The sequence below is a fragment of the Lemur catta genome, chromosome 20, assembly GCF_020740605.2.
Source record: "Lemur catta isolate mLemCat1 chromosome 20, mLemCat1.pri, whole genome shotgun sequence".
In the NCBI taxonomy this organism is placed as follows: domain Eukaryota; kingdom Metazoa; phylum Chordata; class Mammalia; order Primates; family Lemuridae; genus Lemur; species Lemur catta.
In genome coordinates this window covers 13,167,072-13,194,358 of record NC_059147.1, presented here as the reverse complement: position 1 = coordinate 13,194,358, position 27,287 = coordinate 13,167,072, and the positions used below count along the sequence as shown (strand labels likewise).

The following is a 27,287-nucleotide window of genomic DNA, read 5'->3' as shown; positions in this document are numbered from 1 at the left end:
GGGTGCAGCCCCCACCCCTGCCGCCCACGGGTCTCTCCCTGGCTGTCATTCCGAGGAGCCAGGCGAGGTGGACGTGGATGGGCTTCCTTCTTGTCCTCATGCCCCTCTCCGCTCCCCGTCATGCACGGGTGGTGGGCGGCTGTCTTGTTCTAGAAATGGGTTCCAGGTCATCCTGGGGTTGAGCTCCAGGCTGGGAGGTCCATGTGGTTCTGGGAAGGCGGGTGGGGGGTGCTACCTGGCCCCCCAGGCTGGGGCTGTGGAGGTGGTGGGCAGGGCTTTCTTCAGTACCGATTGTGTTCACGTGCTGTTTGGGACAGGTGGGGGTGGGGTCCTTTGCTCTGAGAGCCTTGATTGCTATGTGGCACACACGCTGCATTGGGCCCCAGGGCCACGGTCCCAGAGAGCAAGCCCTGCGGCCCTGGGCCAGATCCTCCCTGCTGGGGGTGTGGGGGGTGGCAGGAGGCAGTCAGGTGCGCTCGCGGGTCCCAGCCCATCTGAAGGGCTTCCCCTGGGCGCTCCTGGTCTGCAGAGGCGTGAACATGCCTGGACCGTGCCGTCCAGTACAGCGGCCACCGGCCACGCACGCGGCTTGCGTTGGGATTTAATTCAGTCAGATGAGAAATGCAGTTCCTCAGTCCACCAGCTACGTTTCCAGTGCTCAGCAGCCACACGTAGCGAGTGGCTACTGTCCTGGACACACAGAGAGAAAGAGAATGTTTCCAGTGTTGCAGAAGGTTCCATTGGGCAGTTCTGGCCTCAAGAACGGTTCGTTTTGACCTCACATCCACGCCCCGGGCTCCAGCCTCAGAATGCAAGCGGTGCTCCAGTGTCCCAGCGTCCCCAGACGGGGCCCATCCTCTGCACACGGTGCAGCTTTCTCTCCCTAAGCGATGTCAGGGGCTCCAAAGAAGGGCCCAGTGTCCCTTCCCTGGGCCAGCCTGCCTGCTCTCTGTCTCTCCTTTCCAGGTTCTCTGCATCTCTGCGTGTCTGTTTCCTCTGTCTCTGATTCTTGTCCTCCCTCTCTCTCCCCACCTCTCTTCTTTCTCTTTGTCTCTTGCCGGAGCTCACTCTGCGTTTCCCCTGCACTTTCTCCCTCCAGGCCCCTCTGTCCACCTCGGAGCCTGTCTCCCCTACCCTCCCTGTTTCTCTCCCCTCTTCCCTCCTTTCCTCCTCTCTCTGTCTCCCAGGGACGAACTTAACACAACTCCTGCTTGTTAGAGTTTGAATCAGTGCCTCACGCAGGCCTCGGGGAGCTGACCTGATCGTTCAGGGGAGGCTAAGAGGACATTTAGGCCCACGTGCCTTGTCCCCAGCTCCCAGACACTGAGCAATCTGCCCGCAGGCTGAGCAGCCAGACAGAGGCTCGCAGCCTTCCCGCACGGGCACGATGGCGTTTCCGGATGCTTTGTGTTCTTCCCCGAGAGCTCCCTAGTGCCGTGCTGTTAGAATCCCTGGTTACAGAAGGGCCCTGTTTATCTTCTCCTCCCTCAATGCTCTTCCTGCTAGTTTCCTTGTGAGGAGGCCGAGCATATAAGTACATAGACAGGGCAACAAGAGCATCGTGGGGGTGCCCCTTGTGGGTCCCGGGTGGGTAGTGGGCACTGAGGGTAATGCTGCAGATCGTCTTCGGGGTTGTGCCTCGAGATTGGGTTTCCGCCCATTGGCAAAAGTGCACAGAGCCACTGCGCCCTGAACAAGGCTTCAGGCAAGACAAGAGCGAGGGGACCCTCCTGCCTGCGAATGCCTGTCTTCTGGGATGGTTTCCAAGACATGGCTCTTCTCACCCGTGTTCCGGAAAGTCCCGCAGGAGGCCGGGCAACTGTTTACCCCAAACGTTGGCAGCGGGGCAGGGGCAGGGACAGGGTGGGTTCCTTTCTTACTGGAAGCTGGAGAGAAAGACCTTTCCGGTCTGGGAAGCACGTGCTGTTTTTCCCTAAGAAGTTGGGCCAGAGAAGGGGGACTTGGGAAGGTCCCCACAGTGCACCCTGGGCTGTTTTTCTCACCTCTTGAGACAATACAACAATGAAAAGAACTTGGCAAGTTTGGAAGAGGAAATTAGGCAGCATTTGCCTGGAACCAGGCCCTTCCAGTATTCCAAAGATTCCTCTCTAGGAGAAGTCAGAACTCTGTGGGCCGGAGCTTCCGGGGGACTCGGGGTTGGGGTGGGGGCTTCCCATGTTTGAACGGATTCTCCTGTGAGTGACCCTCAGGACTCCAGCTGTGCCTGGCATTCCCGCTGGGCTGGCCGCCTGTAGGGCAGCATGGGGACTCCGTGCAGAAGCACACCCTCACCCACACCAAGACACAGCCCAGTCAACTTTCCTTTTGCTTGGATGGCACTTAGAGGTGCATGCACCGAGATTCAGGATGTGGCCTACCAGCCTCTGTCTGTCTTCAGAACCAGACAGGCCGAAGGAAAGAGCGGTTTGTGGCTCCATCAGCCACCACCCCCTCTTTGGGAGGACAATTCTGGCCCACCCCCTCACTTTCAAAGTGGGCCTCCTTGTGATCGGAGCAGGGCACCACGTCCTTCCTCCTTCCCCTCCATCAGCAGGGCAGCTGCTCTGGACAAATAAAGCTCACAGATGCCCCGTCCCAAGTCCTGGGAATCCGAAAGGGCTCAGGCGTTGCTCACATGTTCCAGGGGGGAAACAGGGAGAGCAAACTAGGGAGCAGACAGACCTGAAGTCTGGCCCAGCTCTCCTGTGCACCAGCGATGCAACCCCAGACACTGCCATGGCCGTGCACCTCTCTGTGTGACCCTGGGCTCTGCTGTGCACTGGCTGTTAAAGGCTCCCACCTGGAGGTGACGGGTCACTTCAGTGTCACATCAGCTCACATTGCATTGGCCACAGTAAGCCCCGTGGCCGTGCGTGCCCACCTGTGCCCAGAGGGAAGAGAGCTGGAAACCTACTAATAACAACCCCAGCAAGTCTAGGTCTTAGTTTCCTCAGCAGAAAAATGACAGCAGAGAAAAGATTGGGTTAAATCCAGGTCCTTATCCCATGGTCCATAGTATATTCTGGAACTATCTGCACAATTACATGTGTGTGTGTGTGTGTGTGTGGTGTGTATGTCTATGTGTGTATCTGTCAGTGTGTGTGTGGGGGGGTGGATGCCTAAATGTGGCCATGACTTGGGTGAGACCATAGCTCATTTCAGCTTCTCAAAAGGGTCCATAAACCCCCGAAAGACTGGGAACCCCTTGACTGTGTGGTCCTTAAGATCCCTTTGAGCCTCCGATTGAAAGAGCCTCATTTGTTACAATGGACGACAAGGTTGTGGTCTCGGCCTTTTCCAGCGCGCAGCCAGCCAGCGGGAGGAGGGAGGGCTGCGGCCACCTTTCCTTCCAGCCGTGCCGTGGGCAGACAGGCCCTGGCATCTCTGCCTCCCGGGAAGGAGGCGCGGGAGAGTTCTGCGGCAGACTGTGCTCGGCCCTGCGTCTCCCGCTCTGCCTTCCGCGTAATTAATTCACTCGGCTAACTGGGTTTCTGACACCAGGCTCACTGGGGAGGCAGCAGTTCATCCTGCGTAGATCCTGCCTCGCGTCCCAGTCCTGCGGGTGGGACACATAGCACCCAGCCAGCCGCAGGGTGTGGGCTCAGGGCTCAAAGAAGTGGCCGCCAGGAGCTGTGGGGAAGCAGAGGAGGCAGGGGGTCCCGGCTAAGGCGCGGGCAGGGGTCGGGCAGGGCAGGCACCTGGGGGTGCAGCTGGGCCCACCGCCTGCTCTGAGCCTTAGCTCCCTCGTCTGTAAGGTGGGGCCTCGGGGACAGGAGGAGATGAGTGTGAGGCATCTCTGGCAGTGCCTGGCACCCGGTCAGTCCCTCCGGCCTGTGATTGACATGAGCCATCACAGTTAGTTCCTGAGCCCGCCTTACAGACGGAGTCCGAAGTTACACACCCGTCTGCAGCTGGGGTCTTCAGACGGCTCCATGGAGCCCGAGCCTGCCTGCTTCCTCGAGTGCCGGGCTGACCTCCCAGAGTTGAGACAACCAGAGAGGAATGGAAGTGTCCAGAAAGCTGGGCGTGGCTGGGGAAGGGGCTTTGCACCCTCCATATGAGAAAAGGCTTGGACAACTCAGACGGCTCTGCCTGAAAGGAAAGGGCTGAGAGGAACATGACAAGTGCAGTGTCTGTGGTCAGTGACACTGAGGAAATCTCACCCCGCTCCGGCTTCTGGACAGCGACTGCTACTGTGACAGGCAGGCCACCAAGGCCGGGGGTCCGTGCAGCTCAGCAGGAAGCAGGGCCGAGGCCAGACCAGGCGGCCCGGGGTCAGGACAGGATCTGTCAGTGCTCCCTGCTGGCGGCTCGGCAGTGGGCTGGGCAGACTGACCCAGTCCGGCAGGGCCAGGACACCTGGTTATGAGCTCCGGGGGCCCAGGAGGTGCCGGGAGGGCTGGTGGTGTGACCAGGAAAAGCCACGGTCATGGCAGTGCTGGTTCCTTCTGGAAAAACATCTGCAGGGAAAATGCATCGAAACTTTCACTTTCAAGGAGGAGGAAGAGGCTGAGGGTCCAGTGGTCCCTGCGGATCCGTTAGGGCCTTAGCGCACGAGCAGCTGGAGTGGACTCCAGCTATCTTGGGCAGGAGAGGCACTGATGAGGCCTCAGGTGGTGGCGGCAGAGACAGGCCTGTAACCAGCTGTGCAGGAGGCGGCTGGGTGGGACACGGCCCCGCCCACAGTGCCGTCTCCCCCACCAGATCCAAGCCGAGTGACCTCATACACCACTGAGGGGTGGGAGTTCCCTTAAAGACGCACATGGGGGAGGCCCCCGGAATGGCAAGGGCTGGGCTCAGCCACAGCCGGGGAGGGGTCTGTGTCGGACTTGCCGCCGAGCGGGGAAAGGAGCCTCTGGCCACCGGCTACCCCTTCCTACCCCCCGGGTTGCTCTCCTGTTTCTTCCTTTGTGTGCTCGTCCATGTCTCTTACAGCTCTGGAGGTCAGAGGTCCAACGTGGGTCCCATCGGGCTAAAATCAAGGTGCTGGCAGGGCTGTTCCTTCTGGATGCTCTTGGGGAGCCTCTGTTTCCTTGCCGTCTCCAGCTTCTAGAGGCCACCCACACTCCTTGGCTCATGGCCACATCAGCCTCTGCTTCTGTCCGATTCTCACGCTCCTGCCTCCCTCTTACAAGGACCCGTGTGATGTCCTTAGCTTGGTCACGTCTACAGAGTCCCTTTGCCATGTAAGATCATGTAATGCCAGAGAATTAGGATGTGGACATCTTTGGGGGCTCTTACTCTCCCTGCCACACCCCCCACACCCCCTCAATATGTTAACAGGCACAGAAATGGTTATGGACCGCGGGATCCACGCTAGGATCAGGGCTTTTTATTCTGTTTAACAGTGGAGAGCCCGTTGTTAAACACTCGCCCCCACACCCCTGGCTGGGTCTACTGATGCTACCGATAGCTCCTGTTTGTAGAGTGCACGTGCCGGGCACCGTGCTAAGTAAGCACTTCCCATGGATTAGCTCATTGTTTGGGATCTGCACAGCTCTCCCTGAGCACGGGGTGTACTTTGTCATCCTGATGAACAAGAATTGCCACGAGACCAGGAGAGCGAGGTCGGTGCCGACGGGAGGGAGCCCAGCAGCAGACTTCCAGGGGGCTGCTTCTCCTCCTTGGCCTCCGCAGCCCCGGGCAGGGGGCACCAGCCTGCTGTCATCAGGCAACTTGCTCCAGGTCGCACTGCTAGACATGGCGGAGCTGGGACTTGAACCCACATCTCTCAGAGGCTAAGCTGTCGCAGGAGTCCCTGTGTTACGTGGAGGGCTTGCCTCCAGCCCACTCGGCACCCAGGACTGACTCAAGCTCCACCTGCCTCTGGCGCCTGGTGAGAGTCTGTCCAGGACTTGAAACGAGTCTCTGAGCTCACCCATGAGAGCCTGATTCTCCGCCACAGTGGCCACTGAACTGGTTCATGTATGCAAGCCCAGGAATTCCTGCAAACCCCGCACTGGGAGAGTGGCTGATGTTTTATAGATGACTAGGGGGCCAGTGGTTGGGCATCTACAGTGTGACCTGGATCTCTTTGAGCAAGAGTGAACCGAAGGGGTACATGCTTAAGTGTGATTGTGCACATGCGTGTGTGTTGGGGGCAGAAGGTGGACATTTGTGCTTAGAGAGAGGCTGCAGCCTTTGTCAGAGTCAGGGTCACTTGGAGCAGAGGGTCTGGAGGGGAACAGACACTGCATTTCCGGGGTGGCCAGTTGGGAACTCAGGCTGCCACAGCATTGTGGTTTACGGCATGAGTCAGACCTCCCGGGTTCAATTCCTGGCCCCACATCGCCTGTCTGTGAACCCTTGGGAAAGTTTTTAACCTTCTGAGTCTCAGTTTCCTCATTTGTACGTGAGATGCTGACAGTACTAACTTCACAGGGCTGGCATGCCAGGGCGGGATGAGCCAGTCCACACGTAGGGCTTAGCGCTGCATCTGGCTCACATTAAACACCGTAACGTTGCAGTTGCTGTTAGCACATCTAGAAACAAGGCAAGAGCAGGAGCCACATGCATCAGAGCTGGTGGGAGCTTCCTCGGGCCACACTGCATTTGAGAGGAATTTGATAATGGCAACGATACCAGTTATAACAGTGGCTGCTTTATTGTTTGACCACCCGCCATGTGTCAAGCATGGTTCTGGATGCTCTATAGGAATCATTCCCCGTCCTCACAGCATCTCTGCAGAATCAGGGTTATTGTACCTGAGATGGGACTATTGAAGCAGAGATGCCCAGGGACTCGGAACTAGTGTGGTGTGGATCAGGGAAGGTCTTGCCCCCTCACTGTGAGCTTTAACCTCCGTCTGCCTGAGTTCAAGGCTGGGTGCTTCCTACCATGACTTTCTGCGGTTGAACACACGGGCCTGGAAGCCAGGCTGCCCTGGGTGTGAGTGCACTTGGTTATGATCTTGGGGTGTTGGTGTTTCCCGTCCATGACATGGGCATAGCAAGAGACGCCCCTTGTAGGGCTGCTGGGGGGACCAGTGAGAGAGAGGATACGTGGATGACCAACACCAGGTGCCTAGAGCGGTCCTGGTACAAAGGAGGCCCCCGCTGGCTCCCACCGTCCTCACTCCTGGGCTTCCAACTGGTTCATCCCGGCCCCTCCCGGGATCCTGTCGAGATGTGTGCCCAGTTAAAGCTCTCCAGCCGGCAGCGTCTGAAGTCACTCGTACCCAGCAAACTACACACATGATGACAGCAAGGTCTTGTTTTCAGAAAGGCCTCCCTAGTTAGCCCTTCTGTTTTGGTTTTGTGCACAACGGGTTCAGCTGAGCAAATCCCTCAGAACGCTCGCTGGGTCACAGGGCAGACGCTGTCGACAGCGCGGGCCGGGAGCCATGTGCTGGCCTGGAAAATGCCAACCGTGCTGTCCTGTTCTTGTCGTTGCAGGCTGCCAACAGCTACCTGAGAGACCAGTGGTTCCACTCCCTGCAGTGGAAGGTAAGTCTTGACTTGGTTGCTCGTTTGAGGTGGCCACCTCCAGCTCGGGCAGCGGCATGATGGCTTAAAGCCAGTTTGTCACCCAGAGGCACAAAGGTGACCTCTTGCCATCCAGATGGCTTGATGAAGGGACTTTGCTGCACTGTGTGAGAGCCGGGCGCCGTCACACTCTGGTGTCCGATACCTGTCCCCCGCTGTGCTGAGACGGCATGCCCCCCGGCGGCTGCTGTGCGGGTTGGCCCTACAGCTGTTTTTCTGCCTCGGGCGGATCACAGCTCTGCTCGCTCTCAGAATAAGGGCGACCCTGAGAGAGGCTGGACTTCAGGGGCCCAAGATGCTGCATTGAAAGTAACTTCTGAGGGCTGTGCAAAGCATAAACTTAACCAGCGATTCAAACATCCGAGTTCTGTTTCCTTAGTCTTCACTGCCTTCCAGTCATCTGGTTCTCTGGCCTAATGTCCCGGTTCTAGCTCTACACAGGGTGGTTCAGAGCCTTGTGGCTCATAAAGAGGAATGAGTCTCCTTCTGGTCACTTTCAAGCCCCCGGGGCCGATCCCCGAAGGGTCCCCCAGCCACCCGGAGAGACTGAGTTCTGCTGTGGCTCAGGTGGTGGAAGCCCTGACACCAGGACCGGGGTGGTGCGGAGCACGCACAGTCAGCTTCTTGTTCCCACCCTGCCTCCCTGTCACCCCTGCCTTCTGATCTTTTGGTTGAGAACATGCCATGACAGGCCTATGGCCTGGGGGAGCCAGCAGGGTATGGCTGGAATGACTGGTGTGTCATGAGCTGTCATCCTCACAGTAAGCTGGGGCTGCGGAGGACGCACGGCTGGCCTTGGGCAGGCCTTAACGCCGTGTGACGTGCCGGGTGGACCAAAGGAACACTCAGGATTCCCCTCGTGCCTCTGGAGGGGCTCTCGCCACAGCTGGGGCAGAGGACGGAAATACAACCCTGGAAAATGACATTCCCAGTCCCACAGAGGGCCAGTCCCCTGCTTCCCCTGTCAGCTGCCAGCCTCTGGCTTTGTGCCTGCCGAGCCCAGTCTCAGAAGCTGAGCGTGAGTCTCCAAGTCGGGGCTGCGAAGGGGGGGAGGCCAGCCTATACTGAGCTCCTACTGTGCGCCAGGGGCCGTGCTGGGCTCATCCTGTCCCTCCCCTCCTCGCTGCAGCCACACGATTCACTGTTAGGGTGGCTCTCACGTCATGTACGGGAAAGGCAGGGCTTGGGCTGGCGTCCAGGCTCCCATAGCTAGTGAGGGGCTGGGGCAGGGCTCAAACCGATCTTCCCAGTACCTGTAGGTTTCTGATTGTAGTTGGGTCGGAAGGTACCAGGTGGCAGCCAGGAAGGTAAGGTGGCACATTAGTGCTCACGGGATCAGCAGGTGTGCCAAGAGCTCCATTTCCACGGGGAGAACATCCCTGATGCCTGGCTGTCTGTGTGCCCAGGTACCCGTGTATCCCGGGACAGGCAGGGCATGCATCAGAACGTACGGGGGACCATCTGGGGGTTCGATGCCACAGCAGTCAAGCTAGAGGAAAGACGAACTGGGCAGGGGCCAGGGGCTGCCTGGGGAAGAGGACAGTGACTGCTTAGGTCTCTGCCCCCGTTCCCCATGCTGTTCCGCAGGTGGGTCCTCGGTAAGTTTTCTCTTAGCTCGGGATAGGGCAGAATGTACTTGGAGACACAGGTTGGGAAGACACCTCATTTCAGAGGTGGCCACGGTCACTGTCAACAGAGAGGGCGGTCCAGATACCGGTATTCCTCAGGGCTCTGCTCTCTGCCTTCCCCTCGTCAACATTTCCTTCAGCAGAACTTACGGGCACACCTGGGAGGCAGTGCTTGTGCAATCCGTGAATGTTGCACAGCTACCAGGGGTGACTAAGCTGGTGAGCACAGAAGACAGTTTCGGGAGATGTTGACAGGCTAGAAAGATGACCTAAAAATTCAGGCTTGAAACATTCAAATGTCAGGGATTACATGTGGGGCTCAAATCATTGAACGAGTCCAGAATTGGGGATCCTGGGTTTCTAGCAGTTGTCATGAAGACTTGGATGTCTGCACTCAATTATGGCAGCATTCGGTTTGTTCCGGTTGTTAAATTTAATCAGTAAAAAATAAAAAAGTATGCAGAAAACTGAAGTCAGGGGTGCTAAGGAACTGGCAAATGCCTGGCAGTGTGCTGGCCATTTTGCCAGGTGCTGGATGGCAGCCTTCGTCCTCACCGTGTAAGTGTTGGCTTGTGTCTTCAGCATGTTTCAGGCACTGGCAGCTTCTCCCCTTTGACAATTGCCCCCCTGTAATTTGGGTATGCTGCCACCAGGGGGCGGTGATATCTCAGTGTTGGCAACTTGATTTAATCCCTGTGGTTCTTGGCCACTGAGTTTTGGTGAGCTGTGGGGAGGTGTGCTCTCCTTCCGTTTGAAATGGCAAAGAAATGTAAGGGGCCTTGGAGGTTCTGTCTGCTAGTGAAACGTGTGACGTGGGATTGAGTCCTGGTTCCTGTAGCCTGTTTGTCCTGTGATCTTGGTGGATCTCAGAAGTGCTCCTCTAATTCAGAGGCAGTTACTGAGGACCTATGATGTGCCAGGCCTGGCTAGATGCTTTCCAGGTCGTTGTCATTCAGCAGGTGAGGGGACCAAGGCTCAGAAAGGTTGAGTGACTTGCCTGTGGTTGCACAGCAGATTTCAGTCGAGATCCGGGGGTCCCTCCTGCTGCCTCTGACCAAACTGTGCCTGACTCTGAGATTTGGCCTCCACAGCCCTTTTGGGACACGTCCCTCTGCTCTCCTGGGACAGCCACTCACCCCCTCCGTACTTACAGCCAGCCCTTTGGGATTGTTCCTTTCCTTTTCTTGCCTTCTTTCTTTTCTCTGTCTTTAACTGAAAAAATCAGTAGAACATCAAAATTAAGGACATTTAGAAATCCCACAACCTCTGCTTGACTTTTTAAATTTTTTACATGTTGTTTGTATCATTTTATTCCCCACACCAATATATATTAATATTTGTATCTTGCATCTGCAGTACACATGCAGAATACATTCTTGTGTTTGTCATGAATGTTACCTCTTAAATACTGTGGTCCCATCATGTTAACGTGATGTTAGTTTCTATCAAGTTGTGCTGGTATCTCTAGGGCGTTCCCAACAGAGGTAACATCGCCCCTGATGGGGCAAAATTGGTTCTCAAGGGCTTAAAAAAATCTTCGTTATTAAGTAGCATATGGCCCTCCAATCCTCGATCCTATTCCATAAAATCTTATTCTTTAGTATTTCATTTCAAGGGGAGGAAAAAAAGGGTTGAGAAACACTGCTACAGAACTGCCCTCAGATTGTTTTGTGGAACTAGGTAGAACATAAATAAAATATCTATATGCCAGTCTTGCCAGTCTCTGTTCTGTCTGGGTGATACTGTTGTTGTAGTGGCCTCGGCTCAGAACTTTGGGCTGTCACGTCCCACCTGCTGGAGGAGTTTGCTCAGCCCCGGGCACTGTATTTTGTGCATTAGCTCGTCTCACTGAATAGGTTCTGTTGTTGCCATTTGCAGGTGAGCCAATCTGAGTGCGAGAGCAGGAGTCATTTGCCCAAGGTCCCCAGACCACCAAGGAGGGGAGGGGGGTTAGACCCAGACGTCCCTGCCCTCCTCTCTCTCCGGGCGGCTCTTCCCGGCCTTCCTGCCCGTGGCAGGTGTTGGTCAGGGACAGCCGGGGAGGCCTGGAGCAGGGAGAGGCCCGGCGCCTCCCATCCCGGAAGGAGGGTGGGCCGGGCCTGTCTGGGCAGCCGGGTGGGGCTGCTGGGCCCTGCCAGGACCTGCTGGAGCAGAGCCCAGGGCCTGAGGGCTCCCTGGGGAGCCGAGCTCTGTTTGGTTTGGGTGGTTCAGCCCCAGGGGCCAATTCCTGGGGGTGTAGAAGCATAAACAGTTGTTTATGACTTAATGAGGCCTCATTTCTGACTCAGAGATGCAGCTCCTGGCTCTCGCCCCGGCCCTTGGAGGCCAGGTCCTGTGCAAACAGGCCTGTGTGTACAGGGCCGTGAGGGGACAGGCCTGTCCGTGTTTATCAGGCCTGTCTGTGTGTACAAGGCCGTGATGGGACAGGCCTGTCCGTGTGTACGAGGCCCTGAGGAGACAGGGCTGTCCATGTTTATCAGGCCTGTTCTTGTGTTCGAGGCCGTGAGGGGACAGCCCAGTTTGTGAGAGGCCAAGCGTGTGTTCCAAGCTGTAGGGGACAGCGTGCGTACAGAGTTGTAAGATTGACCTGTTTCTGTGTCCAGGGTTTTGAGGCGAGAGGCCCAGGTGAGCACAGCCGTGAGGGACAGGCCTGTCCCTGTGAGCAGGCCCCCAGCTGTGAGGAGACGCACACCAGGCTTGTCAGGGCGCCCCGAGGAGCCAGGACAAGTCTGCTTTGCGTGGCCGGAGCTTCCGGTGCCTGCAGCCTTTTTGCTTCCTGAGAAGGGCTCCCCGGCCGCTGCACAGAAGTCTTGGAGACCAAGACGACTGTGTCCCCAGGAGAAGCTGGGTCACTAAGAAGAGCCCCAGAGGCCAAGCCCCAGAGCGGACCATGCGGGACAAGAAGCTGGCCTGGCTTCCCGTCCCGGGGCTGGCAGGGCAGGGGAGCGCGCTCGGCTCTGGGAAAATCCCAGCCCAGGTTGGCATCCTCGCTGGCCGTCTGCCCTGGGCACACCTGCCTCCTCCTTCCCGGGCAGGGTGTCCCAACCCCCCGGGCTGGCTGTGGCCTTGTGATCAGCCCGGCCAGGCTCCGTCCCCTCTCTGTACCGGGCAGGCGGGTGGAGATGAATGTGGGGTGTGTGTGTATGTGAGAGACAGTGTGAGTGTGTGTCATGGCGGGGTGACCACTTTATAAGTATGTTGGACATGGAGTGTTGATTTGGGCCTCACTTTTCTCATCTGTGAAATGGGGATGAGGATAGCATCTCGCTTGCTGGGTGGTCCTGAGGGTCCAATGCTCTGTCGTTTGTGCGGCAGGGGGAAGGGTTCCTGGCAGGAGCCAGTGAGCGTCATGTGCATCATTATCCGTGTGTCCCTGGGTGGGTCCAAGGCCATGCAGCGGCCGGCTTAGCCCCAGCAGGTGATCCTGGCAGACTCGAGGCCTGGGAGAGCAGAGGCTGGGTGGGAGTTCATCCTCAGGAGACCTACCCAGCACTGGCCGAGGAGCGTCTCCCAGGTTCACGGAGCATCCCCTGTGCCTGGCACTTTGTGCACATTTGCTCCCTCAAGCCTCGTGACAGTTCTGCCAGGTCTTTGTCACTCCCCCATCCTATGGATGAGGGGACAAAGGACATTGCCAAAGCCAGCTGGCTCCTAGTGAGGTTCAGAGTCTCGCTTCCACCCACTGAGCGGCATAGATGAGCCTGTTCCACGTTCGGAGCCCCCACTGAGGGGCAGCCACTGTCAGGGTTCCCAGCACGCAGGCGAAGAGCCTGAGGCTCAGAGAAGGGAAGACCTTGGGGCTGGAAACTGAGGGCCCAGAGCAGTGCCTGGCTTCTCTCCTCCCCACCTGGCCGCACCCCTGGGCAGGCAGCACCCTTCACCCTCACCCACATGCAGGGGGAAGGCCCCCGGGAGCCAGCTCAGGATGGCAAAGGGAGCTGCTGCCCTCCCCATGCTCCTTGCTGAGGGGCAGGACAGGGCAGGACCATGCTGTGGGTGTCTCTGACCTCTGACCCCCAGCTCTGACCCTCCTCCCTGGACTCACCTCCCTCTCCCCTCCAGGGCATGGAAGCCTCCCTGGGGAAGAGCTGCTCCTAGTGTCCTACTACTGTGGCCCCCAGACTCCTCTCTCCACTGAACCACAAATCCCTCCCCCAGCTCGTGTCCCCTGAGTCTTCAGCCCAAACTGAGGCCCCAGCCGCCCGCCAGGCCACAGCACAAAGCAGCAGACGTCCCTGCGCCACTGACAGGACACTCACTGCCGTGCCAGGCACGTGCCAGCGCCTCACTCGCATCACCTCCTCGAATCCTCACTACCCTGAGGAGGGGCCTGGTCCTTCTGTTTTCCCATTTTGCAGATGAGTAAACTGAGGCTGAGAGGTTAAACCACTCGCTCTGGGTCACACAGCTATTACGTGGCAGAGCTGGGATTTGAACACAGGTCTGACTGGGTCCAGAACCTGGACCTCAGCCACTGGGAATGGGGCTCCCATGGCACACGTGTGCCCGAGAGCGCGTGCACAGACACACGCCCCAGACAGGCCTCACCCCTGCGGGCTCGTGCCTGACGGCACCCCGCCTCCCTTCTGCTCTCGTGACCCGTGTGGGCAGAGCCCGTGTGTTTCTGTGTCGTGAGGCTTTGCGTGAGGGCTTCACGTTTCTCTCTGAGTCTCAGGGACGCCACCGTGGGGATTAGTGACTTGACCTCGGCTTGGCAAGCCCTGGCTCTCGCGGGGAAGGGCTGGGCGCCGTGTCCTGTCCTGTGTGTCAGCTCCGCCCACGGCCAGACCCTCTCGCTCAGGACCAGCCTGGCCCCACGTCTGCCCCCAACGCGCCGCGTCCCTGAGTCCCCGATTCCAGAGTCCGGGCTCTGCGTGCGCGGAGCTGGCCTCGCTCCTGACTCCCCTCGCGTCGGGTCACACTCTCCTGTGTGACTTCCGGCTGGGCTCGTCCCCTCCCTTTGTCTTGAGGGAAGACAGTGCCCTTCAGCCACCTGACTCCGGTGTGAACCATCCAACCCCTCAGGGCTGCCGTCCTCTCTCTGTGTCTGGCCTTGCACAGCCACAGCAAGGACAGCAGCCCCTCTGCCCCTGCAGCCGTCCTCCCAGGCTTCGTCCACTTTCCACGGACACGCGGGCAGCGGTGCCGGGCACGGGGCAGCCTGCTAGTGGCTCAGACACTCTGACGTGGCTCCCACCGAGGGCCTTTCTAACGGTGGCACGAGAGTCTGGGAGGAGGTTGGAGTGTCATTTACCAGAGGACGCCGCTATTTTTGGCCATCTGGGTGTTCCCTGTCCTTCTCAATCACAGATAATGCAGTCCTGACGATTGCATATCTGAGCTTTCACTTCTTTTCAACTCCTTTTTTTAAGGCAGATTTCCAGAACATGGTTACTGGGCCAGACAGGAGGGGTATTTCTGTGGCTCTTACTGCACGTTGCCAATTTGCTCACAAAAGAATGATTTCTACCATGTTTGGGGCTTCCAGTCCCGACTCCACCACCTGCCGGCTGCGTGACTCCAGACTGTTGCTTTCCTTCCCTCCTAAACAAGATGGGGGGTTTGTGACAAGGCCAAGTTCAACAGGTTCTTGTGAGGATTCAGTGGGTTAAGAGTTATAAAGAACTTAGAGCAGCACCTGCCATGTTGCAACCCCTCAGTAGATGTTCATTCCTCTTCTTCTTTGATGAGCAAGGACACAGAGGGAAATGGGCCCTTCTAGAAGGATCCTGAAAGACAGGGCTGCAGAGGAAGGGAGGCACCTGCATGGCACACGGGCTGCCGCCCCCTCCCGGGAGCCCCGGGCAGACATCACTGATCGATCCCTGCCTGTCGACCCGGAGACGGAGGGAGTGCAAGCGTCTCCCCAGCCCTGCCTCAGTGACCTCCCAGGCCTGCGGTGCAGGGAGTGTTGCTGGAGTCCGGGTCCGGTGCGCTTGGCCCTGCCCTGCGCCTCCCGGGGGCTGCTCACGGGAGCCTCTGCGGGGGCTTCCAGACAGGCGCTGCGGGACCGTTGTCCGGGTGTCCTGCCCTCGGAGAAGGCAGGCGTGACGGAAGCGGGGCAAGGATGGGCGAGAGTTGGCCTCCATCCTCGTACGGGTCCAACCGCATACCTGCTTCATCCAGGTCGAACAGGCAGGAATTCCATCCAGATTAATTTCTGGCACTCAGTCAAAGAGGGCTTTGCGACCTCTTAGGAGGGGATCAAAGGGATTCAGTGGAGACCTGGAAAAGCAGGGGGCAGGGGGTCTACCCCACTCCAAGACTGCGGGAGGGGTCCTCGGCAGGACGTGCAGCTGGTGACAGAGCTGAGTCCCCGACACCAAAGGCCCCCACCGAGCTAGTGCAGCCAGGTGGCTTCTCTGTGCGTGTGCTCAGTGGACTCCAAGGGGGGAGGCCTTTGAGGACCCAGGACCCATCTCCCGGGAGGACCATGGTCTCCAGTGTGTCCCAGACACAGCCGAGCCCCTCAGTGGGTCATCAGGGACCCTGTAACTAATGACAAGGGGAGCTTCAGGGACTGAAACTAACAAGTGGCAGAGGGCTGGGCAGCCTTGGGGAGGAGGCTCGTGCTCTCACGGGCTTTCTTTCCAGTAGAGAGAGAGAAAAACAATTATTAGGCACCTACTAATGTCAGGAGCTGTGCTGGGGGCTTTTATATGTCTTAGCTCATGAAATCTCAAAGTTTGATTGGGCCCGTCTGGAGGGAGGAGCCGAGAGAGCAGCAAGACTTGTCCAGGGTGTCACATCTAGACACAGGGGGCCTTCCGGCTTCTCCCAGCTGAGCCCTACCTGGAGCTCTCTTTGGAATAGACACAGGACCTTTTTGTCTGATTTTTTAAATAAACGTTTCACTGAATGATAAAATACATCTAGAAAAGGCACAGGTCAAAAGAGTAGTGTTCAGTGAATTTGCACAAACAGGCCGCCTGTGTAACCTGAACCAGATGGAGAAACAGGGCGTGACTGCCACCCAGGTGTCCCCCTGGGCCACCACTGCTCTGCCTCCAGCAGCACAGATCAGCTCTGCCTGTGTTTAAACTTTACCTAATGGACTCATACACTCAGAACTCTTCTGTGACTGGCTTCTTTGGCTCAAAATGAGGTTTATATGATTTATGTACATTGTGTATAGTGATAATTTATTCACTCACTTTGCTGGATGGTGTTCTGTTATATGATTATACTCTATTAACTTGTTCATTTTCTTATGGCTAGAGCTTTCCAGTTTGGGGCTGTTCCAAATAGAACCATTATAACATTCTAGCATATGTCTTTTGGTGAGCATAAGTCCGCATTGCTGTTGAGCATGTGCCTGGGAGTTAAATTGTTGGGCCACAGGACTGACTTATGGTGGCCGTTAGTCGACACTGCCTGCCAGTTTTCCAAAATGGTTGTGCCCATTTATACTTCTACCAGCGGTGTGTCTTTAAGACACAGGACATTGAAAAATTGCATTTATTAAGTTTTTTAAAATACTAAAAAGGACAAAGAGAATTTAAAAAATTTCCACTGTTGGTAAACCTTTGTTTACCACTTTTTAAGTTTAACACTTTTTAAGTTTTAAACAGTTGAGCTATGATCTACATATAACAAACGCACACATCTTAACTGTTGGGTGGGAGGAGTTGGGCTGTTGTATTCACGAGAATACACCACCGCCCAAATCTGCTTCACCCCAGAAAATTCCCTCGTGCCCCTTTGCAGCCAGCCCTTCGCCTTGCCAGATATTCTCTGTTAACATTTAAGAAAAATTAAATTTACACACATATGTGGTAATTCTAAAAAGAATAGAAAGGTATAAAATATAAAGTTGGGCCAGGCGCGGTGGCTCACGCCTGTAATCCTAGCACTCTGGGAGACCGAGGCGGGAGGATCGTTCAAGGTCAGGAGTTCGAGACCAGCCTGAGCAAGAGCAAGACCCCGTCTCTACTAAAAATAGAAAGAAATTAGCTGGACAACTGAAAATATATATAGAAAACATTAGCCGAGCATGGTGGCGCATGCCTGTAGTCCCAGCTACTTGGGAGGCTGAGGCAGGAGGATCACTTGAGCCCAGGAGTTGGAGGTTGCTGTGAGCTAGGCTGACGCCACGACACTCTAGCCCGGGCAACAGAGTGAGACTCTGTCTCAAAATAAATAAATAAATAAATAAAGTTGGTCTCCACCTCCTTCAGGTCCATTTTCCCAAAGGCAGTCCCTGTTAGCAGTCGTATGGGGCTGTGAACGTTCCTTTTTAAACACCATACGTGGATTTTATCATCCACGCTGTTTGGTTCCTTGCTCCTTTCTCCTTCAGTTAGATGTCGTGCCATGTCGCCACAGGAGCACAGACAGGTCCACTCCCTTCATTTGTACAGTTTCCTGGTATTCCTTGCGGAGAGAGTTCCAACTGAATGGGGTGAAAGACACATGGGAGACTGCGTTCGTGACAGAAAGGAACAAGTGTGACAAGTGTCTGTTATCTATAGGCCAGAGGCAGCACAAGGCACCTTGCTGCCCAGGCCTCAGCCTTGGGGAGCTGTAGCCGCCCCAGGGGCTAGGGCGGAGTGGGGGCCTGGATTTGCACCAGGTGCCTGGGCCTCCAGACCTTTCCTTACACGCCCCTCCTGGCCAGGGCTTCCCCCACCTCCATGAAGGGCCAACCTTGGGCTTTGGACGTTTAAGGTCCCAGTCCCCCTTCTGTGTTTCCTGGACCTCAGCAGTGGCACATTGCATCGGCTTTCCAAATGGCCAAGGAAGAAGGGACATTTGTGGGTTGTTATTTTTTCGAGGCTAGGAAGGGGGACCATAGCGCCAGTGTGTCATCCAGTGCACGGTTTGACGGGCCGATGACTCACAAGCCACACGAGGGTTTTCATGTAAACAGTTTGCGGATGAACTTGTTTTCTGCCCTTTAAGGCAGAATTTTGTTTTTTTTCTCATTCTTGCTCTTAAAGACATGTTTTTAAAACATACATGGGAAGTGGTGTCTTTAGTTCTGCAGGAGTCTACGACAGGTCTCTCGTGTAGCCAGCGGAGCCCCCTGAGTTGGGATGCTCGTCTGCACTTGGGGTGGCACCGTGGCTGGTGTCCGGCCTGGGAGGGGAAGGTGACCCACTGTTCCTGAGTTGGGCTCCGAGGCTCCCACCTGCCTGCCCGTTGGCTTGGAGACGAGGCCAAACAGAGGCTCTGAAAAGAGCAGCACCTGTCCCCACAGAGGAATTAGGCCCTCGCCTCACCCGGAGATACCCCGCGGGGCAGCAAGCTCAGCTCTCCGGGAAGAAAGGTGTTTGGGAGAGAGGCTGATTGGCCTGGAGACGATGCCCAAACCACCAGGCCCTGGTGGCCATCACCTGTGTCCCGCTCCCCGGAGGACCCTGGTGCACCCTTAGAACCAACAGACAGTTTTGCAAAAAGCCCTGAGACGGACAGGGACCCCCTTTTGGAAGACATGAGTTCACTCCTAAAGGAGCCTGCTGGCCCGTGGCTGCGGGGGGTGGGGGTGGGGGTGGGAATGTCGCCGAGTGGGGCTGGAGTAGCAGGAGGGCCTGGCTGCCTGGCCAGACCTTTGGGAGACCCGGCTGAGCCTGACCCCTGTCCAGGAGCACAGAGACCTTACAAAGCACACCTAGGAGGTCAGGGGCCAGCTCGACATTGGCCAGGGGTGGTAGCAGCCTCAAGCAGACCATTCCTGTCTGTTGACTCTTGAGGCCTTTGTCAAAGTCTACATGGAATTTTCAGTTTTCCATCGGGGAGGGTCCTTATCTCATCCCAGGCCTCCCGCCCGCTGCAGACCCAGGGATTTTGAACCAGTAACTCAGTAGTTTTCAAAATGGGATTCAGCATCTGAATCACCGGGGAACTTACTAGAAATGCAAATCTTCTGTCTCATAAATTCTAACACGGGGTGAGAGTGCGACAGGCTGTTTTAATGCACCCTCCAGGGGATTCTGATGCATGCCAGAGTTTGAGAACCACTGCAGTAGCTTGAAGTTAGAGGAAAGAACACTAAACATCTATTGAGTGCCTGCTGTTTTCCATCCACTTCATCTTTGTTATCCTATTTAGGCTGCACAATGTCCCTGGGTGTCATATCCCCATTTTACAGATGTGAAACTGACTCTCAGAGTAAATAACTTTCTCAGGCATCCAACCCAGCATTCACTCCCAGGTTCTGAAGCCTCCTTCTGTACCCATTATGTCCTGTTGCTGGGTCCCTCACGGCCTGAGATCAAGCATAAAGGACTAACTGTGTCCATGGCTTTGGGCTTACTCTGCCGGATTCCCTCTATTTGTCATCGAGCTCACCCTCCTCTGATCCGTCTTGGGCTTCCTTGGCCAGTAAGGGTTCTCAGCGTGCCGGTCAGAAGGCCCTCCCCGAGGGAAGGCAGGAGTGTGCCTTGTCCTACAGTCAAGTGTAACCTCATTACCCAGCTTGAAATGCACATTAGAGACTGACTACAAATTCATTTATTAGGGAACTGGATCCTTTTCCAGGGGACTCATAAGTTAAGACCCTTTGTAGCAGGAGCTGGTGGCTCCAGCCCAGAGGAGGCAGCCCGGCACGGAAGGGAGGCTTCCAGACAAAGCCCTGACCGATCAGATGCCCTTTGAAGTGCTGTGAGCACTAGATAAAGTTCTTAGTAAAATAAACAGTGGAGGCCCCTGTTGAGATGCTACCGTCTTGAGGCGTGTTCCCAGCAAGGGAAATCCGTATTTGGGATGGAGAAACTTTCCTTTATCAGGCTCAAGGGAAACACAGCCAGTGTTGCTCACTGGGTCTCAGGGCAGGGCCCCTCGCCTCGGCCGGCAGCCTCCCACCCTGCAGAGGAAGAGCAGGCTCTGGTACAGTATTTGCATTTTTAAATTTATTTGGTGGGTTGCAATTAATCAGGGATGCTTGCTGAAATGCCCTGGAAATGCCATCTCATATTAATGATTAACAAGAGGTCCGCACTGCAGTCTTTAGTATTGGGTGCAAAGCGCTCTTTGACACTGGGTGGGCCTGGGGTGGGGGAGGGCTCGCTCACTGAACTTCAGGAGCTGAAGCTGGTGGCCCTGCCAGAAAGACCCTCGAAAGGATTGGCACACAGGGTGGAGTCAGGCGGGAGGATTTCTATTGGCTTCAATTTTTTAAAAGATGTATATCCTCCCTCTGCCCAGTGATGTCTGGGGTGTCTTACAGAAGCACCCAGGCTGGGGAAATCGATGCCTGTTGATTTGCAGTGACAGCCACCAGGTGTTAAGAGAGAAAAAGCCAGATGCACAGACACCTGTTTAATGTGATGCCATTTTTGTAAAACAAAATGAAGACCCAAAAAAACTCCCTGTGTATTTGTATTTGATTATATATGACCATGGAGAAAGATAGGAAATGAGATGTACCAGGGGTCTGCAAACTAGCTGGCCCACCACCTTTTATAAATTTTTTTTTTTTAAGGTTGTTGGAAAAAGTTTAATCAGCTACAAAACTTTGTAAGTACCAAAGTTCTGGTTCATGGAAATACGTATTACTAGTTTCCCTGTGAGGCTTTACAGCCCATGTTTGGTGGAGAACAGAATGACTCTGTAAGAGTGTGGTGACGTCTTCAGAGAGTTCCTTCATCTTGAGTTCAATTACTTCAGAGGCCTTGCAGGCAGTCCCCATTACTCCAAGTCGCGGATTAGTTTCAGTTTATTTCCAGCTCAGCTAGCCTTGGCTCTGAAAAGCTGTCATCACTGGCATCACTGTACCTATCACTGGAAGAGAGTCTGCATCCCTGTTGCAGGTAGGCGTTCAGGTTCCCAGTTGCCGCGAGTAACAGCCCCAGGTATGGAGGGGAAGGCTTCAACGGCCTCGAAGAAAACTCAGGATGGAACTGGACGCCAACAAAATAGGGATGATTTGCCAGTTCAATGATTTCCATCCTCTCCCCATCCACATCCTGACCTACAAAACTTAAGTCACTCTGCTCAAATTGTTTGATCAGATTAGGGTTCACCTCGTATCGATGTCTGTGTCTTTCTTCTATAAAAGGAACATCACCATAAAGTTTCCTTAATATTGAATTCTCAGTTTTGAAAAGTTCTTCTAATTCCCAGCCTCATTGTTCCTCCCAAATTGCCAGGGTTGTGTTCAGCCACCAGCCCCGCACGATGGAGTGCTTGTGCTCTTTCCTCTCTTCCCTAACGCTGTTCTGTATGATTCGGAGTTGTTTAAAGAACACATATTATTTCAAAAATCAGGTAATCTGCGATACTACTAAAAAGTAAAAAATCATAGGATCTCAGATACTTCCAGTTCTCTCTAAGAATACGGGATTCTGACCAATTTAAAGATTCTGTGGGAGGTATGGTGCCACCACCACGATCTCAAGTTCTGAAATCTTTGGGGATTTTTGCCCTTATTTTTCTTTAATTAAATGTACAATACGTGAATATGGCTTCCTGGAAAAATTTGAAACATTACAAATAAAACTGAGCCCCAGTCTCTGGGTCCTCCCCCAAGCCACTTCCTTCTCTGAAGAAGCCGCTGTCACCAGCCTGACTTGGTCCTTCCCGGCCGTGCCCCGCACAGCCCTGTGTATTAGGTCTGTGTGTATGTGCATGTCAGCACGGATATGTGTGTGTGTGCGTGTGTTTGCTTCTGCGCTGAACAGTGTATGGTGGAGACAGACTCCATGGGGGATCTGTCAGCTCTCCCCCGTCCTTTTACTGCTGTGCAATGTGGCTCTGTGGGTGGGCCGCCAGGTGAGCATTTCTCTACTGGTGGACAGTTAGGGGTTTCTGGTCACCCTTGTTTTTTCTGAGGTTAGCTATCTTCAGTCAATGTTTTTCTGAACCCAGTAACTGCCATTTATCAAGCCTGAAATGTTACCTGTAATCCTCTCCACAGTTCCGGCAGGCAGGTGCTACTGTCACCCTCATTGTACAGGTGCTGAAACAAAAGGTTCAGAGAGGCAATATCATTTGCCTGAGACTGCACAGCTCCTAAGTAGCAGAAAAGAAATCCAAATGTAGATCTGCCCCACTCTTGGTTTATTATGTGCACACCTGAGAGCCAAAACGGGGCCTTGCTGGAGCCTCTAAGTTCCCCAGAGTCTCTAGGCTGGTGGAGAGGCAGCTGGCCACAAACCTTGGAGTGGGAGGCTGTGCCACCCCTCCCCGGGGCACTGCTGGTGGCAAAGGCCAGAGGGACACAGAGGCCTGGCATTCCCCGCTGGGGGTTCCCAGCTGAGTGTTCTGGGGCCGAGTAGCAAACCCCCACAAACGGAGTGGTGTAAGACCACCATCCACGCCCCCTCCACAGGTTCTAGGGGACGTCCCTTCCCCCCTCACCTCGTCCAACTTTTGTTGGTGGCTCCATGCAGGTGGGCCTGGAGGGAGGGCTGTGCCTGGACACACGTCCAGTGGAGGGAGAGGGGGAAACTTCTCCCTGCTGCCCTGGTCCGATTAGCTGGGGTCATGATCTGGATGGTGGCCCCCAAAAGATGCATCCACGTTAAATCCCTGGAATCTGTGAATGTGACATTATTTGGAAAAAGGGTCTTTGTGGATATAATTAAGTTAAGGATCTCGAGTTGGGGAGATCATGCTGGATTAGCCAGTGGACCCTAAATCCAGTGACAAGTGTCCTCAGAAGGGACACACAGAGGAGAGACAGATAGAGGCAGAGAAGGCTCCGTGACCGTGGGGCACAGAGTGGAATGATACAGCCACAAGCCACGTGCTAGCGTCTCAGCGTTTGGGTTCCTGAGACATTCCTATGTTGAAACCTAATCCCAGTGTGGGGGTATTAGGAGATGGGGCCTTTGCGGGGTGATTAAGACATGAGGGTGGAGCCCTCGTGAGTGGGACTAGTGCCCTTATAAAAGGGGCCCAGGGAGCTCCCTCGCCCCTTCCACCATGTGACAACACAGCAAGAAGACATCCGTCTGTGAACTAGGAACCGAGCCCTCACCAGACACCAAGGCTGCCTTGATGTTGGACTTCCCAGCCTCCAGAGCTGTGAGAAATGAATTTCTGTTGTTTATAAGCCCCGCAGTTTATGGTGTTTTGTTATAGCAGCCTGGACGGACTACGACACCACGGAACACCTAGAGCCGCCACCGAGGGGTGGCGCCTGGGATTCCACGCAAGAACCCTGAGAAATTGACGGTATCTTCTTCACTGCTAGGGCATGAGGCACCCATGGTGGCACTCCTTACTGTCACCTCCCATCTCTCCTGTGTCCCTGTCTTCCCTGCTCCTGAGAGAATCCCCCCTCAGCCTCTGCCTGCACCGAGGGTGTTTCCTCTCCCGTCTCCATCCCTCCCCACCCCTCTTTCTCCAGCCTGTTCAGAATCTAACTTAAAAACGCCTTCTAGTCAGCCAGTTTTCTGCCCAGTTGAGCCTCCATGGGAACAAGGAAGTGCCTCCTGTGCCCACGGCCCTGGTCAGCTGTGGAGCAGGAGCTCGGGGGACAGAGGCGACCAGGGGCTTGGGGTGGGGGGAGGGGCAGGGCGGGCTGTGTGAGGTCTCAGATTCAGGGAAGGGGACACCTGCCCTCCTGGGTCATGGACAGCCAGCGTGTGCTTTGCCGGGCCCTCGCCACGTGTGGCCTGGCTTTTGCGGGCTGTTTTTCCACAGCCTCCAACAGGTTTCCGAGAGAAACGGCCTCCCCCAGGGTTAGGGCCACGTGAAGACTTGAGAACTTTCCGGAATGCTGAGAGCGCATCCGGAGTTGTTCCTGTGTGCACAGCTCGGCCCCGTCAGAGACCAGGGCTCGGGACTGAGGGCGACCCCGAGCAAGAGTCCTGGTTCAGACTGGAACAGGTCACCTTCCCTGTACCTTGTGGTCTTCCAGGCTGTAAAATGGGGGTCACACCTGTCAACCCCTGGCTGCACATTCGGATCACCTGGAGATTTTAAATATAGTTTTTATTTATTGTGGTAAAATATCTATAGCATGATTTATCATTTTAACCATTTTTAAGTGTAAAAAAAAAGTACATTCTCGTTGTGCAACCTTCACCACCATCCATCTCCAGAACTTTCTCATCTTCCCAAACTGCAACTCTGTCTGCATTAAACAACAGCTCCCGCTCCGCGTCCCAGCCCCGGCAGCCACCTTCTCCTTTCCGTCCCTGTGAATTTCTGCTCTGGAGACCTCACGGGAGTGGAATCAGACAAGACATGTCCTTTTGTGACTGGCTTATTTCACTTGGCACAATGTCCTCAAGGTTCCTTTATATTGTAGCATATGTCAGCATTTCCTTCCCTTCTAAGGCTGAATAATATTTGATTGCACGGATAGACCACATCTCTCCACTATCCTTTTATCCATCGGTGGACTTGGTTGCTTTCATCTTTTGGCTATTGTGAATTTTGCTGCTATGAGCATGGCCTTGCAGCTATACTTTTAAATATATCACTGCCAACAAGTACTGATGCCTGGGTTCCATCCACTCCCAATACCAGTCTGAGGGGATTGGCCTGGAGTTGGCCTTTGTTGTTGGAATTTTAAACCCCCGGGTGGTTTTAATGTATAGCCAGGACTGGGAACCCTGGCAGGGTCGTGTGGCTGGGGTGAGCGTTAGCACAGTGCCAGCACGTAGGAGCCCGGGCTGCCGGCTAGTGTGACAATGGCTGCTGGTGCTGGTTGGTGTACAGCCCTGTGAACGGGAAGCCCTGAGCCAGAATCCTCCCCCGTGACTCCTCTTTGCCAAGGACTCTTATGCCAGCCCCCCGCCGACGTCCTGCCCGATTCTCCTGGAAGTTCTCCCTGCAGCGTCCTGGGTCCCCAGGTGGGGCTCTTCTGACATCACTGATGATGCAGGTGCCCTGGCGCAGAAGCCCAGCCGTCCCTGAGAGGCCAGGGCTTATGCAATCGCGTCATGAGCTAGGGGCAGGTGGCAGGATGACCGGGGGCAAGGAAGGGACAGAATACCATGTTGTCCCTCGGGAGAGAAAATCCAACAAATTCAAAACCCAAATACCTTCTCAACCCATAGCCCCGGAGGGCCCTGCTGCCCCTCTGGGAATCGAGAGGCTGACTGGTGGGCAGGACAGCAGAGCCGCTGGGAGCTGGGCTGCCCGGCCTGGTCCTTGTTGCTGCTTACCGACTCTGTGAATTTCCCATGGCTGCTGTGACAAACGACCATAAACTAGTTGGCTTAAAACAACAAAAATGTGTTCTCTCACAGCTCTAGGGCCAAAAGTCCAAAATCAAGGTGTCAGTAGGGCCACGTTCCGTCTGAGACTCTAGGGGAGGTTCTTTTCCTCCCCTGCCAGCATCTGGTGGCTTCCAGCAATCCTTGATGCTCCTTGGCTTGGAGACGCATCATTCTAGTTTCTACCTCCGTATGTGGCGCTCTCTCCCCCATGCTCACGAGTGTGCACGTGGCTCTCCACGTAGCCTTTTTGTAAGGACACCAGTCATTGGATTTAGGACCCACCTAATCCTATATGACCCCATCTTAATGCAATTATTTCTGCAAAGACCCTATTTCCAAGGAAGGTCATAGTAACAGATTCCAGGGGTTAGGACTTGGACGTATCTTTTGGGGAGACAGTTCAACCCACAGCGCCAGCCGTGTGACCCTGGGTGCGGTGTCAGTCCCTCCTTGCTGCCTCTCCTCTGTGTCGTGTCCTCGTGATGGAGAAGAGTAAACCAGGCAGGTGGGTGAGTTACGTGCTACTTAAAAGGTTCAGAAACGTTGTCTTCCCTGGAATCTACTAATGCAGATTTCCAGGCCCCACCCAGCTCTACTGAGTTGGAATCTGCATTTTAACCAGGCCCCCGGGCGATTCCCCGCGCACATTAATGCTCGAGAAGCTCAGGTGGGCGGAAGGCTGTGGTGCCGGGCCTGGCGCAGCAGAAGCGCCGAATACCCATAGCCGTTATCTCTGTTGGTTCCTCTCCTCCCTGCCTTCTCCACCTTTTACAAACACAGAGAGCACCTTCCGGGGACCCCAAGCGCAGCTCCAGTCACCATGCAGAACATCAAAGGACCAGATGAGGCCTACGGAGCTCATAGCTCAGTGAGGAAAATGGCCATATACAATTTTTTAAATGCTGTCAAACAGTGAGGATTGGATTTTGCCCAGGATACAGCAGGCCCTGAAGTGCCAGGTAGGATGTGGTACCCAGCTGGCAGCCTGACACCAAGGCCAGTTTGTCTCCTCACCAGCCAGATACATGGTTACCCTGGCAACCAGCCGATGCCGTAGGGACAGTGGAGCAGGACACCCACCCGAGTTCCTGCTGTTTCCTTGGAAGCGGTAATGACTACACGAGGCCACCGCCACTGGGCACCTGGGGCTGAATACCTGGGCTCTTTCCCCTCTTGCAAACAAATTGCCCATCTCCCCAGGAGCCGGCTTTTCAGGCAGCCGTCCGTGGGGCACCCAGCTGCAGCCAGCCTGTACCCAGCCGGGGAGGAGGGAGGCTCAGCTCTCCAGTTGACAGGAGGTGGCATCAATCAAGGCACAGAAAGAGACCAGGCGTGCCTCTCAGGGGGGCATGGTTGTCAGGTGTTCCACATCTGAAGCTAGACCTGGGTCCCAATTCTGCCTGGCTCATACTAGCCATGTGACCTAACCTCGCTCGGCCTCGGTTTTCTGATCTGTAAGATGGGACTGGTTATACCACTCACCTTAATGAGTGATGGAGAGGATAAAAAAATGTTATTTTATACAGAGCGTTAAAGCAGGGCCCAGCCGCTGGAACGCCCTCCAAATGTGATGGCTGTTACGTTCTCCTGTCATTTGTCATAACCCAGGATGCAGGGCGGCTGTTGGCATTATTACTGTAATTGGTATCTTTGTGAGAGAGGTTTGTGCTGTGCCTCACCCACTAGCTGGGCCGGGGCTGGCCTCACCTCCCTTTTGCATGGTTTCCTCATTCCTCGCCCCGCCGTAGAGCCAGTGCCCCACTCAGAGTAGGTGTCCCTGTCACGCTGTCATCTGTCAGTTGGTTGGACCAGCAGGTAGAGTTCAGTAATAAGTACTGGCTAAATTTGGGGTCCCCTTAGAGACCCATTAAACCCGGCACTGCCCGGTGGCAGCACTCAAACTGATTCGGCACAGCTGAGGCACCAGGACAGGGTGGTAGACGTCCAGTTATCGGCAAAAGCAGTGACAGGTGTGCACAGTAGTGCTCGTCACGGTAGCCAAAGGTGGAAACGACCCAAATGTCCATCCAACAGATAAATCAGTTGCAGCCCATCCATGC

General features: G+C 55.2%; 1 protein-coding gene across 3 annotated transcripts in view; it reads left to right on the top strand.

The window, feature by feature from the left end:
- Positions 1–27,287, top strand: part of LOC123625065 (c-Maf inducing protein) — a 233,675-nt gene that overhangs the window by 143,608 nt on the left and 62,780 nt on the right. For 2 of the 3 annotated variants that reach the window (XM_045533279.1, XM_045533281.1), the window contains one exon: positions 7,395–7,445. In XM_045533279.1, coding sequence (XP_045389235.1) covers positions 7,395–7,445 — 51 coding nt within the window. Of the gene's footprint in view, positions 1–7,394; positions 7,446–19,735; positions 19,940–27,287 lie in introns of those variants that run through there. The other variant, XM_045533280.1, reaches the window with a different exon arrangement.